This window comes from Protomyctophum bolini, assembly GCF_963924005.1.
Source record: "Protomyctophum bolini genome assembly, chromosome: 14".
NCBI lineage: Eukaryota > Metazoa > Chordata > Actinopteri > Myctophiformes > Myctophidae > Protomyctophum > Protomyctophum bolini.
The window spans coordinates 26,568,876-26,586,401 of NC_137875.1; the positions used below are offsets into that span (position 1 = coordinate 26,568,876).

A 17,526-nucleotide genomic window follows, 5' to 3' on the forward strand; every position below is an offset into this window, starting at 1 on the left:
ATCCTCCTCTCCCCCCACACCTCCTTCCACCTCCTCCTCCCCTCCTCCTCCCCTCCCACAGCTCACATCCTCCTCTCCCCCCACACCTCCTTCCACCTCCTCCTCCCCTCCTCCTCCTCCTCCTCCTCCTCCTCCTCCCCTCCCACAGCTCACATCCTCCTCTGAAAATCTACAAGCTCTAAGCTTTGTAGATCGGCTATTTTGGAGTCTAATGGAGGCCTCACCCCTTTGACTCCTGAACCCTCTCTGTACACTGTACTGTCCTCAGGGTCTTTATGCTCCCCCACGGTCCTCCTCCATCCATTCCATATTATCCATTATAGATGTGCTGTGGTGCACCAGCACTCCTTATCTGTTCGTCTGAGAGATCTCTCTCTCTCTCTCTCTCTCTCTGTCTCTGCGTGTGTGTGTGTGTGTGTGTGCACCTGTATGTGTGTTGCTAGGCGTGTGTGTGTGTGTGTGTGTGTGGGGGGCGGGGGTCGGACAGTATGCACGTGTAACCTTCCGTTCTTTCAACATCACACGGTACCCTCCTGCACCACACACACACACTCTCAGAAATCTCATCTGCACTCGGTGATCCCATTATACACACGCTGATAAACCTCTTCTCCCACCACTCCTACTCAGGAGAAGGGGATGGGTGGAGTGCACGTGTGTGTGTGTGGGGGGGGGTTATTTATGGTGTCTCATTAAACTCCTGCAGTTGACAGGAAAATGACAACACCTCTTTATAGTGCTGTGGCCGAAAAATACAACATTAGCACCTGATCATGTACTATACTACAGTGAGAGTACGGTATGTGTTTCTCTGTGTCCATTGTTAAAGCTACTGGAGCTGACTTTAATGATTGATGATTTAATGTACGACGTACTCGTACATTCTTTTGACAGCTCAAGCTGAGACCAACTTTCTCGACCAATACCTCAGTCAGATTTTTACGGTTTACATTGTGGTTCGCACTTTACAAGGGAGCAGAATAATGGTGTGTAATTTGATTTAGATTCAAAATGACTTAAGCAGGGGCGCTCGGGTGGTGCAGTGGTAAAGTATAGCAGCACCGCAGTGCATTCATTAATCAATGTAGCTTAGTTTGACCACTTTAAGCCTATTTTAGACTTTGGTTACTTGAAAATAGCCGATCTACAAACTCACAATGTGTTTTGCGATATGACGCACTGTGAGCTTGTAGATCTGCTATTTACCGACTAAAGATATTGAAAAATTGTGAAACAAGTTCAATGATATTATGGGGGTCCTGGCACAAAATCATTTTGAATGTGCTGCGATAATTATGTTGAGAAACTGAATGATAGAGAGAGAGAGAGAGAGAGAGAGAGAGAGAGTGTAAAATAATAATAAAGAGAGAGCACATGACATTTGTTTTATAACAACGTTACCTGATTCATGTTCCACTGTCCTTGCTGCTGCTGCTGCATGTTGTACATGTTCTGCCCTGCTCCTGCTGGCCCCATGCCCTGCTGCACCACACCCACATATCCTCCGTTGGGCATGGCCATGCCTGGCATCATGCCCCCCGCTGCCATCATCGCTGCGGGCGGGGGCACTGCACCCATCCCAGCCGGGAAGCCCTGAGGTGTGAACTGCATCTGAGGCTGGCCCATGTACATGCCTGACACACACACACACACACACACACACACACACACACACAATGTTATGATTGTTTGTGCCATTTTTAACTGAAACTCTAAAGACGAAAATGTACGATCTACAATACACGCTTTCTCTTGTGAGGACCAGAAAAAATGTCACAGTACTGTGCACGCGCACGCACACGCACACGCACACACACACACACACACACACACACACACACACACACACACACACACACACACACACACACACACACACACACACACACACACACACACACACACACACACACACACACACACACACACACACACGCACACGCACACGCACACGTGCTAGTATGTTAATGGTGACCTGTAAATGTAGGGTGACATGACAGTTGTGAGAACCATTAATAAGGCAATGAGATAAAGAGTTTGTCATCAACAACAACCTATAAGCTTGAGGGTGTTTCTCCCCCACTTCAGTATTCCTTCTTTGAAGTAGAACTGTCAAGGAAACTTGTGGAGAGGCTTGTAAGCTGGGAGCATAAACACTGAGCTGTTCCCATGAGGACACGAGGAGTTGCTTTGCATGTTCAAAGATTGTAAAGCAAGTTTCTGGAAAAGACATCGGTGATAATCTGTCTGTATCTCTAGGTTTTATACTCAGAGATACACACCACTGACATGGGTAGAAATGGAAGTACTAGCTAGGCTATATCTCCTTTTTCACAGAATTCAAGTTTTATGGTGTATGTATTTGTATATAAAACAATAGTAACAGTAGGATTTTGTTTGTAGGTTGTATTAAGGCCTTTGTAAAGTGTTTCTATGTTTTATTGGGGTAGAAAGGAGCTATTTTAGTATCTATGTTCTGGGAGAAATGGGGCCATGTGTTAATGTTTTTTGTGGAACTCTGCTTCAATTACACCAATTAATTTACACCACTGTACAACATTATGTGTTGAGGTGACCTCATAGGCGCTGAATTCACACCAGTTTCAACGTATGTCTGGTACTTTCCCCACTGCGGTGGAGTCAGAGCATGCAAAAAGCGAGGGGCAAAATTGAGAAAGGTTCAACTTTGCCACCCGCCTCTGCATGCCAAGACAGAGCTGCAGCCAACCAGAAGTGTACTGTGCTCTGAAGCGTACCTGTGAACTAGGCATACACACACTCGACACCACTTGAGATGGAGTACTTTATGAAGTACCGAATATTGATAACAAAGTTGTAAACTAGGCGTTGTAGATGTGCAATTAATCAAGAAAGAGTAACTTGCACGGTCTATTTCTCATCTAAAAAAATGAAAAATATATAATATATATATATATATATATATCTCGTTTACAAGCAAGCTGGCACAGATGAGAATCACAGCTGTGTTGACTTGAGATCCACTCAGAGCAGCAGCTCTCGGTGGACCACAACAACTAACAACATGCATATTTACGAGGCCGTCACTCTCACCTCGGACACGGGCATTTTGCAATAAAACAGAGCTGCAGCTGCTAGTGAGAATTCAGTGTCAGACATAGATTAGTGGGTCCCAGAGACAAAAATGTTTAATTATAAATCATTATTTAACATCTTTTTATCTTCTCCCAATTTAGTCGCTGTCAATTTCCCATGTGTACTGTAGTATACCTTCCAATGCAGAGTGGCCTCCTCCCCCCAGCCATATACACTATTGGCCACATGCCTAGTCTGATATACACCTGCAGCTTTTTCTTTACACCCGACCGTGACGGGTTTCACCAGCAGAGCGTAACACATGCTGAGATTCACACTCACATCCCCTCCCTTCTATACAGGACGCCCCGACCAACCAGCAGGAGCCCCTAGTGCAGTGACAAGGACACTCTCTCCTGTCAGCTTCCCACCCACGAACACTGGCAATTGTGTTTGCTGGTGTGCCCAGCTATAGCAAGGGAATCAAAGTATTAAACGCAGGTCCCTGTGGAGTGTGGTGGTGAGCGAGTGTGTTACCTCTACACCCATTAAATGCTTTATTTTAAAGGCTTTTCTGATTTACTGTACATCATCACAGAGACACGAGAAAGGCTGACAGGAAAGGAGCGAGAAGAGACATCACATTACTGTGGTTGACAGCAGGCCACTCCCTTCTCTTAAAAAGTGTGTGTTATTGACATGCTTGTCGTGCATGTCTGTCTGTAGGGATTACTGTACTGTATGTCCTTCATGGTGTGGAGAGCTAAATGAGGGAGACATGGAGATATATTTTCCGGCACCGGCGCCAGCTCCGGCGTCGCCGCCAACTGCCGATAGTAGCCGCGGCAGTGTTTTGGCATTAGTCTGACACCCTACCCAAAACCCTAACCTAACCCCCACAGGGAAGCCACAGGTGAATTTTAACTGGCAACGCATGTCGGGAACCACGGGTGAGTTTTAACCAGCCACGCACGTGTTTTACCGACAACGCATGCGTGTCATAATCGCCCCACCTTCCCCCAGCAGTGCCGCGTTTGATTTTGAGTGCCGGAGAATGCACTGTCTCCTTCTGCCTACCACTACTACACACATACACATACTGTATGGTAAAGAATGATCCCATCACTCGATTTAAACTCATACTGTGTAATAAGCAATAATGCAATAATTCCATTAACCAAAAGTCAATTTTGATATAATCTTAGAGCGTTGTGGGATCGTACATCGCCTGTTTTGGCCAAGGGACACCGCCGTGCAACGAAGCATAATCCCACACATCCCTCATGTGCTGTCAACACACAGACTGAACACAGCAGAGACACACACAACTCAGTACGGTATGATGGAAGCACTGTACTGAATGTACACACGTTTAATTACACAACACCACTTTAATTCATTTTTCATGAAATGAATGAAAGACGACAGACAGTTTACAACCAGACTCGACCAATCAGCAATAGTCGTTTAACGGCACACTGCCAGACTGGATTACCAGCCAAGGTGCCTGGACCGCTGAGCCACGGCCCAGGCCCCCCATCTACCACGGTGCCTGGACCGCTGAGCCACGGCCCAGGCCCCCCCATCTACCACGGTGCCTGGACCGCTGAGCCACGGCCCAGGCCCCCCATCTACCACGGTGCCTGGACCGCTGAGCCACGGCCCAGGCCCCCCCCCCATCTACCACGGTGCCTGGACCGCTGAACCACGGCCCAGGCCCCCCCATCTACCACGGTGCCTGGACCGCTGAGCCACGGCCCAGGCCCCCCCCCATCTACCACGGTGCCTGGACCGCTGAGCCACGGCCCAGGCCCCCCATCTACCTTAATTGTATTTTTATTTTTTTTCACTTAATTTTTATTGAAGAAGAACAGACACAAACAAAAACTCAACTAACAAGACAATACGGGAAAGGAAAAGAAAAGAAAAAGGACAAAAAGTAAAAGAAAAAAGGCTGCATTTTTCATATTACAATAAACATTCATTGAGATTCTATTGCAATATCGCTAGGCTGAGAGAAGAGATTCCACTTTTCCCATTTTTTATAGAATTTACCTTAATTGTATTTTAAACTAAAATGTTTAATCTGATTGAATAGATTATTTTGATTATAATTTCCTGTTTCATGTCAAGGACAGGTAAGATTGTTCCATGCTTCCACCACAGGCTCAGCACGATGCTTGGAGCATCTTATCCTTCGGGACAAATCTTGTATCTAAACCATTACAATACATAAGCTTACTTAAAAAATCACCATATAAGATAATAAGTATGAATAATTTGATCATGCTGCTTCTCAGCAGCAACCGTGGCCGACGCATACAGAGAAGGAAACATTTCTGGGGTCTTAAATCAATACAATATTTTATGTGTGGAGTGATACACCCTGTCATGTGTCGCACATACATAATAGCCACAAAATAACACTGACAGGCTAACTCTTGCTATAAATTACCAATACTTCTGATCTAGAGTTGTGCAACTTTGAGCACACAGATGCACACACATGCATGTCAACACGTCGACACAAGGACACTGCAGTAAAGTCTCACACACGCTTGTGTAATGAGATCAATGAATCCACATCAACAAGTTCTAATATACAAATGCACATTGGTATAACTGTTTCTAAACCCCAAACCAATTCAGGTTCCCATTCCGTGCGTCACTTTGATTCACTGTTCAGGTAAAGTACATAGAGTACATGTGACATGTTTAACACACATAGAAAGAACACTGGACTCTGGCCAGCTGCACATCACATAAATAAATAAATATTATTTCAGCTGTTCATTCCTAATCCTGCATGCATGATCTGCGATATGTTGGTATGCAAATTGCAAAAGTACTGTACACACAAACATCAGTAATCATGCAAATGTGGCCGCTTTCCAAACGTGAAGGCACCACGCAAACATGGCGGAAGCACAATATGGCGTCCCTGCATTTTGTGTTCACGCCGTTACTTATGCCCCGATTTATGCCTGGATGCGTATCATGCCGCTGCGACAGGTCGTGAGTGTGTGGATCGGTTATTTTCGGTGCGTGCGTGACACCGGCACGCCACGCACCTAAGTATAAATCAGGCTTTAGTGACTGCACATGACTCACATGATAGATGGTGTTTTTCTCTCTAAGCTGCCATGCCCCGCTTTCATATGAGGGGATCTGAGGTGTCTCCAGGACACAAATGACTCACTGAGATGTGTTTGCACGCACGCATCTGTGTGTACTGTACGTGTGTACGTGTGTGTACAGCGGAATTGAACCACATAAACCCTCTCTATAGACTCTAGATTTCGCTGTGTGTAGACTCTCCATGGACTTTCATTGTGGACATGACTCTATAGTATAGTGTTGTCCACGACTGAATGCACACATGAGTACAGAGGATACATCCAGCGCAGAATACATTGACCTTTAACACCTCTTCCATTTTCATGAAGCATCTTTTCTTGTTACGCACGGCAGGCAGGCACACACACACACACACACACACACACACACACACACACACACACACACACACACACACACACACACACACACACACACACACACACACACACACACACACACACACACACACACACACACACACACACACACACACAGCTTGCCTGTGTTGCTGTTCATAGGCATGAGTCCAATATTTTGACTTCTCAGCCAGACAATATATATATATTAGACTCTCTACAACAAGTAATGGTTTAACTGAAAATGTCTGGGCCCAATGTCTGTGAACACACAGAATTCCAACTCCAACCATCTGACAATCAACACCCTACAGGCCACTTGTATAATGAAACTCAACACATCCAGCGACCGATTTCAACAAGGTGAAGTGAAGTCAATAACCTGCAAAATGAATGCGATGATCTGAGGAGAGGCAACACCCGAACACTGGCGGTGCCGGAGGGAGTCAACTAAGGGCCCACAGCCAAATTCTTGAGGGATGTGAAACAGCTCGAGGACAAACTATGCCAAAAGATGGAGAGCTGGTAGCTACTGGGTCCATTTGTGATCAGTGTACGCAGCACTTCCACACCCCACTTCCAAGAGCTCATCCTCTGAAAGTCCAAACAGGATGCCGACTCTCTTTTGTTCCATGGTGGGAATAAGATCACTATTCTTCCCAGTCCTGTCGGTGTTGTGAACAAATTCGCATACTGTAGGGAGTGCTAAATTATAATCGGATTGGTTCATTAGTGTCAAGTTTAGGGTTCTCTTTCCCGTCTACCTCAGAGTTTCAATACCTGGCACTAATACAAGGACTCTATGAAGGTTGCTAAATGTCTTGATCCTGGAACAGGGTGAGAGCATTATTATTTTACAGTGAGATCTAATGCCACAGTGTGCCGGACCACTGGCTAACTGTAATGGAATGCTTTGGACACATATACAGAAAGTGACAATTCAGGCATCAAATAATTGTCTCTTCTTTAACTCCCATAATTGTCACATTATTCCAATCCTCATGCACCTGCAAAATTGTTGATCCAGCCGTTTCATGGTCCCAATTGCTTTTTGGAAAATGAGCAATTATAATTTTTTGCTTTGCAATGGACCTTTAGCCCACTTAGACACTCCCACTTGGACACTTTCCAGCCGGGCTTATTAATTCCAATGTAAATATCATGGATTTTACACATTAAATACTGGTTCATTTTTGGAACCAGACCTACAAAATCTCTTCCAAATCTGTCAACAAGGCCTGCCAAATGCACTGGAAAAATATGTGCGTGGCATTTCTTTTTTTAAACAATGTTTTATCATATAGGAAAACCATGTTATGCTTAGCTATGATTGGACCATAGCAGTTTGCATTCCCGTCAATGTGGGTGTGTCACAGTACCTTGTGTCTGTGCTGTCTGTTGCTGGCTCTGGGCCTGAGCACCCACTGAGCTGCTAGCATACAGAGACAAGATGGAGTCTTTGGAGAGGGGCTTCTTCTCCTCGTTCTTGGTGGAAGATGACGGGGAGGTGCTTGTGTCTGTCTGCGCGGCCACTGGACTGGAGCTGGCCTGCTGGGGAGAGCGGACAGGAGAACGAGACAGACATGATGACGATGACGTTACATACTGTACCCAAACACTGCGTCGCTGACCAATTTTTATTGGCCCCTTTATTGTTGGTGTTGTTTTACTCTTTTTTCCTGCTAGCTGGTAGTGTGGCGGGGTGATGAATTAACCGGTAGCCTACTACGCCACCTGGGGAATTGCGCCCCAGGAGATATTTACTATGGTAGAACACTGAACACCCGGAGCACTTAATGACTCCTCCACACAGATTGGTTATACAATATGAGGCAGGCAGAGACGTGTGTACCAAAATTACGAAAGGGTTTATTAAATTAAGAAGTCAGCCAATATGGCAAACACCAATTAATTCTGTACTATTAGGACATTGTTATTCAACATTAAAATAGATGCAATTCCAAACAGATAAAAATACTAGTTAATCAATACCAGTGAATACTAATTGTACTTCTGCAGGCCAGTACTGGGAAATGGAAACAACAATGAGTACTTCACAGGGATGGTAAAAGCAGTATTGTCAAATTCTATCCTATAACAAGGAAAATAGGTGTCAGCCTATGAGCCTGGTGGTCTCACAAAGATCTAAACAAGTGTAAAACAACAAAGATAACCCCAGGTTATGTGGATGTTCCTCATAAATCCTGGTGTGTCACATGGCCCCGCGTTTTAGGAGGGCGATACACACCATCGTGAGGCCTAACGCGGCGGGCGTCAAAATAGGAAACTGTTGGTGCGTGGTGACCTTACACCGCACACCCAGAGCAGGAACTCCAGAAAGAGTGAGAAGTTAAAACCCCAAAACTGACGCCCAACATGCCAGCTTTGGATATAGGGATGACCCACACGCAGTGGGAAAGCGTGGCTTGCTGCAGCCTCACGGGCCAGCTTCTAGGAGACACTCACGGGCCAGCTTCTAGGAGACACTCACGGGCCAGCTTCTAGGGCCTCACGGGCCAGCTTCTAGGGCCTCACGGGCCAGCTTCTAGGGCCTCACAGGCCAGCTTCTAGGGCCTCACAGGCCAGCTTCTAGGAGACACTCACGGGCCAGCTTCTAGGAGACACTCAAGCAAACAGAGCATGTGTTGCCTAAATACTGGTAGCAATCAGGCCACTGATGGGCTGCACAGTGGGGAACCAAAGCCCATCCTGCTACAGTAGCATAATATTGTAGTTAGGCTGTGCCACCGCCTGCACCCACTTTAAGAGAACCGGTTTCATCCCCGCCGTAGCCCCATGCATACACTCACTGCAACCAATTGCTATCATTAGCATTAGCGCACACCGTTTATCTGTCGCCAGAAACGTTTACATGTCGACGGGAGCGATGCGAGACAAAGTCACAAATGACATCGAAACTTTGGATGGCTGAGGATCACTTAAGGACAGCGCTCCTAGATTCTGACTTATAGAGGTTTGGAAATCCTGCTTTGAACTGAGGTAAATGGAGGAGTTGTAACGTCCCATAGCTGGTGGTGACAGAGGCATTGCATAGCAACCGGATCAATGTTAAAAGCTGCAGCAGCAACCACTATATACACGGAGTATACGAGGGGGTACCTGGCTGATAACGTCCCATATCTGGGGTGTACGAATATATTCATACCTCGCAGAAAAATAATTAATTATTATTATTTTAAAACATTTTCAAAAAACCTTCCCAAACTGCTGTACAGTACATGGTTCAGAACTATCATTCATGTTTTTTGCTGTCTTGAACCTTGAACCATTTTGGGAACGAACTGTACTCTAAAATGTAATATAAGGGGCGTGTGAAATAGTAGAACAGAGTAAAACAAAAGAGAAGAACAGAGAATGAATTGCATTTTTATAATGAATTGCATTTTTATAGTGCTTTTCCAAGTGCTCAAAGCGCTTTACAATGGTTCATTCATTCATACATTGGGAGGTGAAGCGGTGAACAGTCGACGCCAGCGTCCTCACTTCCCACATTCACACACCGACCGACTCATTGGAGGCAATGTAGGATTCAGTGTCTTGCCCAAGGACACTTCGACATATGGACAGGAGGAGCCGGGATTCGAACCGCCGACCCAGGGATCATTGGACGACCTGCTCTACCTCCTCAGCCACAGCCACCCGCCAAAAAAGAGAAGCGATGATAGTAGAACAAAACGGAATAATAAGAGAAGAGGGGAGTAATAGCCTACAGACAGAGAGGAGAGTATAGAGCAGAGAAGCTGAGTACAGGAGTAGAAGAGAACAGAAGAGCAGAGTGCTGTTGTCACCTTGTCATCGTAAGTGAGACAGATGACATTAATTAGCGTCGTCTGCAGACAGGAAGAGATGAACAGTCAGACAGAATGACACACACAGGAATGCACGCATTCTTCACAAAGACAGGGTAAAACACTTTCGCGCACACACACACACGCACATGCACACGCACGCACGCACACAACATCTAATGGAGGATGATGACAAAAAACACCTGCTTAAAAGGAGAGAGACAGAGGGCAGGGGAAGGATAAGGCGGGGAGAGGAGGTTGAACACATACTGTGAGACAGTTGTGTGAGGAACATACTTCTCATACAACACACATACACACACACTGCAGCTCCTCTGAATGAGAGAGGGCAGATTGGATAGGAAAGATTAGAGGAGAGAGAGGAGGGATTGAAGAGGAGAGGAAGAGAGGGGGCAACGGTAGAAGAGGAAGTTGTAGGCCTACAGAAAGAAGGAAGGAAGGAAAGAGTGATGGAGAGAACAGATAGAGGAAAAGAAAGGAGGACTGGACAGATAGAAAGGAGGGAGGCAAAGACTCACACCACCAGCACATAATGCTTCACACACACACACACACACACACACACACACACACACACACACACACACACACACACACACCCAATTGCAGCCAATTAAAGTGAGTATTGCATGCATTCTGAGAGTGTGCAGCAGACACACAGAGAGAGAGCTTTCTAATAATAGGTTCAGTACATTAGCATGAGAGCTGCTGCTTCCTTTATTGTCAACTCTGAGCCCGTTTCACCCCCACATGCACACGCGCGCACACACACACACACACACACACACACACACACACACACACACACGCTCACAGAGAGAGAGAGAGAGATGGCAAGAGACATGGCCAGAGAGAAAAACATGAACGCGAGAGACAGAGTGTGTGTGTGTGCATGTGTGACAACACATCATTTAAGTTAGCTATCAAAGTGGCAAAACAAAAACCCAGCTGCTATTGTAATGTACTAGTCTTCCAGACTAGGGATATAATATATATATATATATATATATATATATATATATATATATATATATATATATATATATATATATATATATATCAGCTTCCCATCATGCGGGATTGTATAGCTGCGGAGGTGAAATGGGGCAAAGAAATATGGCAGAAATGCTAGGGAGCAATGCTGAAGTGCGTTATGGACCTGGAGGCTACCGACATTAATTAAGAGATGTAATGGGCGAAATAATATCAATGGAAAGTGGGGGCAGTGATAACCATTGATATTAAAAAAATAAAGATGCCTCATTGGCCGTTTGAGTTCATTGGAACGACGTGTCTCCAGTGTAGGCGGAAGTCAAGCGGAGTCTTTTTCGGGACTTATCAATTCAATCCAAGGGAGCTTTATTGGCATGATGTTGCGTTCACATGGGCAGATGCAACGACGCAGTCTACCATTCATTGTTGTCAATGGAAGCCAGCAATGTGAAGCTACGAAGAAAATCCGACGCTTGTAGCTGCTGCAAAAGCTACGACAGCTACAATTACGCTGTGCAGCTTTGCATCTTTGCGTCTGCCTGTGTGAACGCAACATAATGCCAATAAAGCTCCTTTGGATTGAATTAAGTTGAATTAAGTCTTTCTGTGACGCACGCGGAAGTTTGGCGAGCTTCCGCTTGTGCTTCCGCTATGCTTCGCAAGGAATCTGGGGAAAGCTTGCTCTTTCTCTGGAGATGCACAGCACGCCCCAGAGCCGAAGGAGACATCTACCTTTTTATGTCTATGGTGATAACGGTTGCATTATAACGACGCCACGTCTTCTTCCACTTCTCACCTGTAAGATAAGATGGCTGCAGCATCACCAGGGACCTTTGTGGCCGTATAGAGTGAAAGGGACTCAAGAGAGAGAGGAAAAGAGCCAAATGCTAAGGTTAAAAGACGATTCAAGTGTTTTGTGTGTTTGGGTGTCTCCCCTTGTCTTTCTCTCACTTACTCTGTCACACAAGCACGTGTTGTTTAGAGGCCATATATATATACACAGTATATATAGGCAGATTTGAAGAATTTGGCGTGGAGTCTGTATGCAAACTTGGATGCCAATTTGGTCCAGAGGTTTGTGAGATTACTAGTCACACATTTTTTCGAACGCCTAGACTCTGTGGTGGTGGGCGAGCGCACACACACACACACACACACACACACACACACACACACACACACACACACACACACACACACACGTGTCCTAAAAAACTGGTCGTATTATACGGTATCTTACAAATCCGTTTCTGATAACTAATAACGTTTATCATCAATTGAAAACAAACAAGGCAGGTGATCCTTGAGCCCCTGGGTTGTCAACTCAGTGTCGTCTTGTTATAATCTATTTTGAAAATGCACATATTATATTACCTGACAAGACTATGTCAACATTGAGTCGACAACAGTTATAATCTATTTAAAATCACACCCGTGTGAAGTGAGGGGCGCTCTTATCATCATCATACATCATCTCATTCGGGCCAATCATAATTTGCGTCCTCACTTTTGTCTTCAATGTTTGTGTTTACACAAACACTGAAAACTAGTCATAGAAAACTGTAGCAAAACAAAGCTGAACATAGGATAGGCTAGCACCCCTCAACAACTGCACAATGCTTGACAATGTCTGCATCTAGAGATTGGTATTAAATGTCAAGCTCCTGAATATTGTTATAAGATACCTTTAAACTATAGTTGTTAACGTGAAATTAATCGAACATAATGTTATCAGAAAGCCTGGTCTGATAGGAACAGACAGAGTATGGTGCATCTGCCTGTGCTACAGCTCTGCAGTCTCCTCCTTCTTGACCAGTCTGCAGCATATAGGCCACATGATCACAGCCTCCTGAATTGTAGTGCAATTACTTTTCATAGGAATAAGTACAAACGGTGACAACAGTCCCTGATATGGATATTGTTTTGCCCTAAAACACTCATGCAGGGAAAAGGCATAGACCATAAAGTACAAAGTACAGCAGACGAGAGCAGAGTGCCATGAAACTCACATGTCTGTTCTAGTCTTTCTCTCACTTAGTCTCTCTCACACACACAGTTTTCACTGATGGGAACAAACAGACGTCGTTGTATGTGTATGCTGTGTCGCTTGACTCGCTTCAGCACGAGCACACACACATACACACATGCACGCGCGCACAGCCCACCCCTCACACATAGTGTGTAGTCTAATGTGGGTCTCCTAGCAGCACATTGTGTTGAGTTGGGCCTGTGGAAGGGCTGCAGCCAGGCTGTGAATCAGAGCTGGCACTGGACTCCTGCAGCCCTTTCCTTCACTGTCACTATTCATTTATTTCTACAGCGCAATACATGCACAGACGCACGCACACGCAGTCGCACACACACACACACACACACACACACACACACACACACACACACACACACACACACACACACACACACACACACACGGTAGTAATGTAATGTACACTCAGCAGGAATGAGATTATGTGTGAATTCACAGAAGTGCATGCAAGCAGCTTGCACAAACATGACAGCACAAATGGACTGTAGTATTGATCAACGTATATGTGCACTGCATGCATAGGCATCCTTATACATACTGTACAACTCACACAGCCAATAGAACACACCCAAAACATGCACGCATATACACCTTATCTGTTCACACACACACAGCCTCCCCTTGGATACACCATCTGGTGAAGCAAACCAGAAGGCGCGCATGCACACACACACACACACACACACACACACTTTCCGGTCACCCTCCCACTGCTCCTTGTCCCTTCATGCACCCATCCAGCATATCTCTCCTTCTCTCTGCCAGCCATCCTGCTTTCATTCATCCGTCCCTTGCTTTTCAGTCTCTCACCATCCGTCCAACATTCTGTATCTCTACCTTTCCCTCTTTCTCTCCACTGCTATCCGTCCAGAGAGAGAGAGAGAGAGAGAGAGAGAGAGAGAGAGAGAGAGAGAGAGAGAGAGAGAGAGAGAGAGAGAGGGGGGAGTTGCACCACTCAGTTCACACAGGTGTGATTTTTTCTTTTCACCCCGCACTCTAGTCTCCACTAAACCAGTCATGGTGTTCTTCTTTCATGGAACAACACTTTCTACTAAAACATGAATTTCTTTTTGTAGTTCCATTCACTTTTATGTATTTCTTATGGATATTTCAAATAACTACTATATATTTTACTACCATCTAGTGTCCTATAGTATATTAGGCTACACTGTAAAATCTTGCGTGTTGAATCCCATTGTTTTGATGAGAGGAGATAGATGCCACCATCAAAGAAATACGTTGCGAATAGGCCAAAAAAAGGCAAATGACCGCATCCGACGCATGCACGCGTGCTGTACAAGCATGCATGATGCATGGTGAAAGCTCCCCCGGCCTACACTATAAGGGGAAACACAGCTTGGCATAGTTACAGGCATGAACAATTAAGCCAATATCCAAACCAAATATTTTGTTTTGTTTGTTTTTTCAATTAAATTGTGTGGCACATTTTGCAAAATGAATTCAAGCTGCTCTTGGGGGGATTTTTTTAAGACTTCAACTGTGTGTTCTGAAGAGTACACGTTTTCAGAGACAGGAATGTATTTGCTCATGGTTTTATTTCCCATGAAACATTTTGTTAGATTAGTGTGCCGACATGCTGTAACCCAACGCTATACCTGTCTATACGCTGGGATTCCTTCATTATGAGGCAGGTCTGGTAAAAACCTGTTATACAGCTAGATACTGTAGAATAGATGCATTTTCTGTTTGCAGACCATGATCAGACACACATAAAAGAGTGCACACAGTTATAGTGTAGATGCAGTTGACTTTAATTTGTTGTTTTCAATGGTTTAAACACTATTCGATTCGATTTGAAGGCAAACGTGATTAGAAACTGTGTTCATATGTGCAAAAATGTAAGATAATTTGAAAAGACACCATCAAAACGAGTGTTTTCTATGAATCTGGTTTAGTTATGTCGTGGGAAATCATTTTAATATTAATTAAGCATAAATCCAATGAATGAGGCGGCCCCAGTGCTGTGTTCCTGAACTGAACCAGGATAGTGCTACTTAGGTTCTTACATGAGTGTTCATGCATCCCTGAGCCAGCGACATCATGACAAATCGTCTCAATTTATTGTTCTTGGCAAGGAAAGTGTCTCAGACTCGCAGGCTTTTGTTCTCCCTAATCAACCAGCTGCACCACCGCTGATGCGCCGCTACGCCCCTGAACCCCCACCCGAACCAGTGAGGGAGAGCCAGTTAGAATGGGAACGAGAGTGAAGGAGGAAGTGAGCGAGATAGAGCAAGAGAGAGAGAGAGAGATTGGTGCAGGCAGCGGTATCGAGGGAGAGACAGATATTGGAACGAGTTAGAGTGGGAGGTGGAAATGGATTGTGAATGAGAGAGAGAGGGAGAGAGAGAGAGAGAGAGTAAGGACGACAAAGAGGTGGTTTGAACGAGGGAGTGAATAAATGAGGAAAAAATTGGGGTGCGAAGAAACAAACCGCAAGAAAAACAGAGTGAAAGAATATAGAGGATGGTAATTGCAAATCAATGAGAAAAGCCAACTGACTGCACACTGCACATATTTATCACAGCACTGAGAAACAGCATGCGAGAGATTTATAAGAGAAGCGAGATTTGACACCCGACTGGCATCAGGGAAATGACTGAATGTGCTTTGAGAGGAGGGGAGGAGTGCAATGAAAGAGAGAACAAGACCGAGAGGGAGGGAGAGAGATGAGGGAGGGAGGGAGGGAGGGAGAGAGTCTGAGGACAAGTGAGAAAATGAAATGGAGAGAGAGAGGGATAACACAAATCCTCCCCTCCTACAAGGCTGTAATCGCATTTTTATAATTGACATATTTGCAGATAGCAGTCTTCCCCGATCCCACCTAATAGCTGTGCACGCCACCAGTCGGCTGCTGCCTGGGCCCATACGTGTGGGTGTCACTGGCTCCTTCCGCGTGTGGCACACTAATCACACTGTAGGAGAAATAGCCACCTGCTGAATACCAAGCTGGTGTGGATCAGTGGATGCAGGGTGTATGTGTGTGCTACAGTACCCTGTCTGTGTGATTGTGTGTGGGCGTGTGTCTATCATACATTTGTGAATATATTGTACGGTATGCGTTTGTGTGTGTGTGTGTGTGTGTGTGTGTGTGTGTGTGTGTGTGTGTGTGTGTATGTATCCTTCCCATGCGCCTCTCTCCTGCAGTGTAAAATGCCAGTGAGTTTCTGAGTCTTTAGAGACAGGCTTCGCTCTGAGGCTCAGTCACACAAAATGAAAACATTAAATTGTAGTACTGTATTATAAAATAAGTAGTTAGCCTAGTACTAAACAACAGGTAACACACCTGGACAGTTGATGGACTGTGGACTATAATGAACAGATATAGGGAATTCAGGGATTTCAAATTGCCACCACAGCTTGCCAACACAGATGGTCTGCTCCTTTATGTGGGAGACCTTGAGGTTCACGAGCTGTAAGGTGAGCTCGTGCCCCACCCTCACATCACATCGCAAGACTCAAGGCCTCGCTGTTGGCATGTCTGCCTTGCTTTCGAGTTTCAAGTGATGTAAAAGGTAATGCATGACATGTAAAACCATTCTTTATTCAGTTGAGACTTGAGAGTGAAATAGACGTGCATCCCTGTATCTCCAGCCCACTAACCACCCCAGAGAATTCTAGCAGACCGTTCATTCTCTGTTGGTTGTAAGTGTGCTTATTTGCTTAATGTCCTGGTCTGCTGGGAAATCTAGAGTATTCATAAAGTACAGCTGGCAAAATAGATGTTCCACCCTACTGGGGAATTGACACATTCACCTACAGTACTGTACTGTATCCATCTATGGTATTTCAAAACTGTCCTCATTTACAGTAAAATTATGTATAAATTATATCATATATATATATATATATCAGCACTTTGAAAACAACTACATGGTCATGTGACAAAGTGAAAGGAGCTGATAAGCACTCAACGTTCGTTTTTGATTCGGCCGTTGCTCAAAAAGCCATTCGCCACCCGGCCCTAGAACAGCTGTGATCGCGTATCTGTGGATAGATGAGAGGATGAGGGAAGGGGGGGCAAGGGGGGGTGAGGAGGGGATTAAAATATGTGGGTGGGGGAGGTGAATATAAGGAGGAAATAAATTGGAAGTCAGGAGAGGAGCGG

At 45.1% G+C, this 17,526-nt stretch overlaps 1 protein-coding gene across 4 annotated transcripts in view; it reads right to left on the reverse strand.

Moving 5' to 3' along the window:
• The window catches only part of smap1 (small ArfGAP 1), a 92,862-nt gene that overhangs the window by 4,830 nt on the left and 70,506 nt on the right, over positions 1-17,526 (reverse strand). For 3 of the 4 annotated variants that reach the window (XM_080781501.1, XM_080781502.1, XM_080781499.1), the window contains 2 exons: positions 7,910-8,081; positions 1,402-1,634 (listed from right to left, as the gene is read on the reverse strand). In XM_080781501.1, coding sequence (XP_080637627.1) covers positions 1,402-1,634; positions 7,910-8,081 — 405 coding nt within the window. The remainder of the gene's footprint in view (positions 1-1,401; positions 1,635-7,909; positions 8,082-17,526) is intronic. The other variant, XM_080781500.1, reaches the window with a different exon arrangement.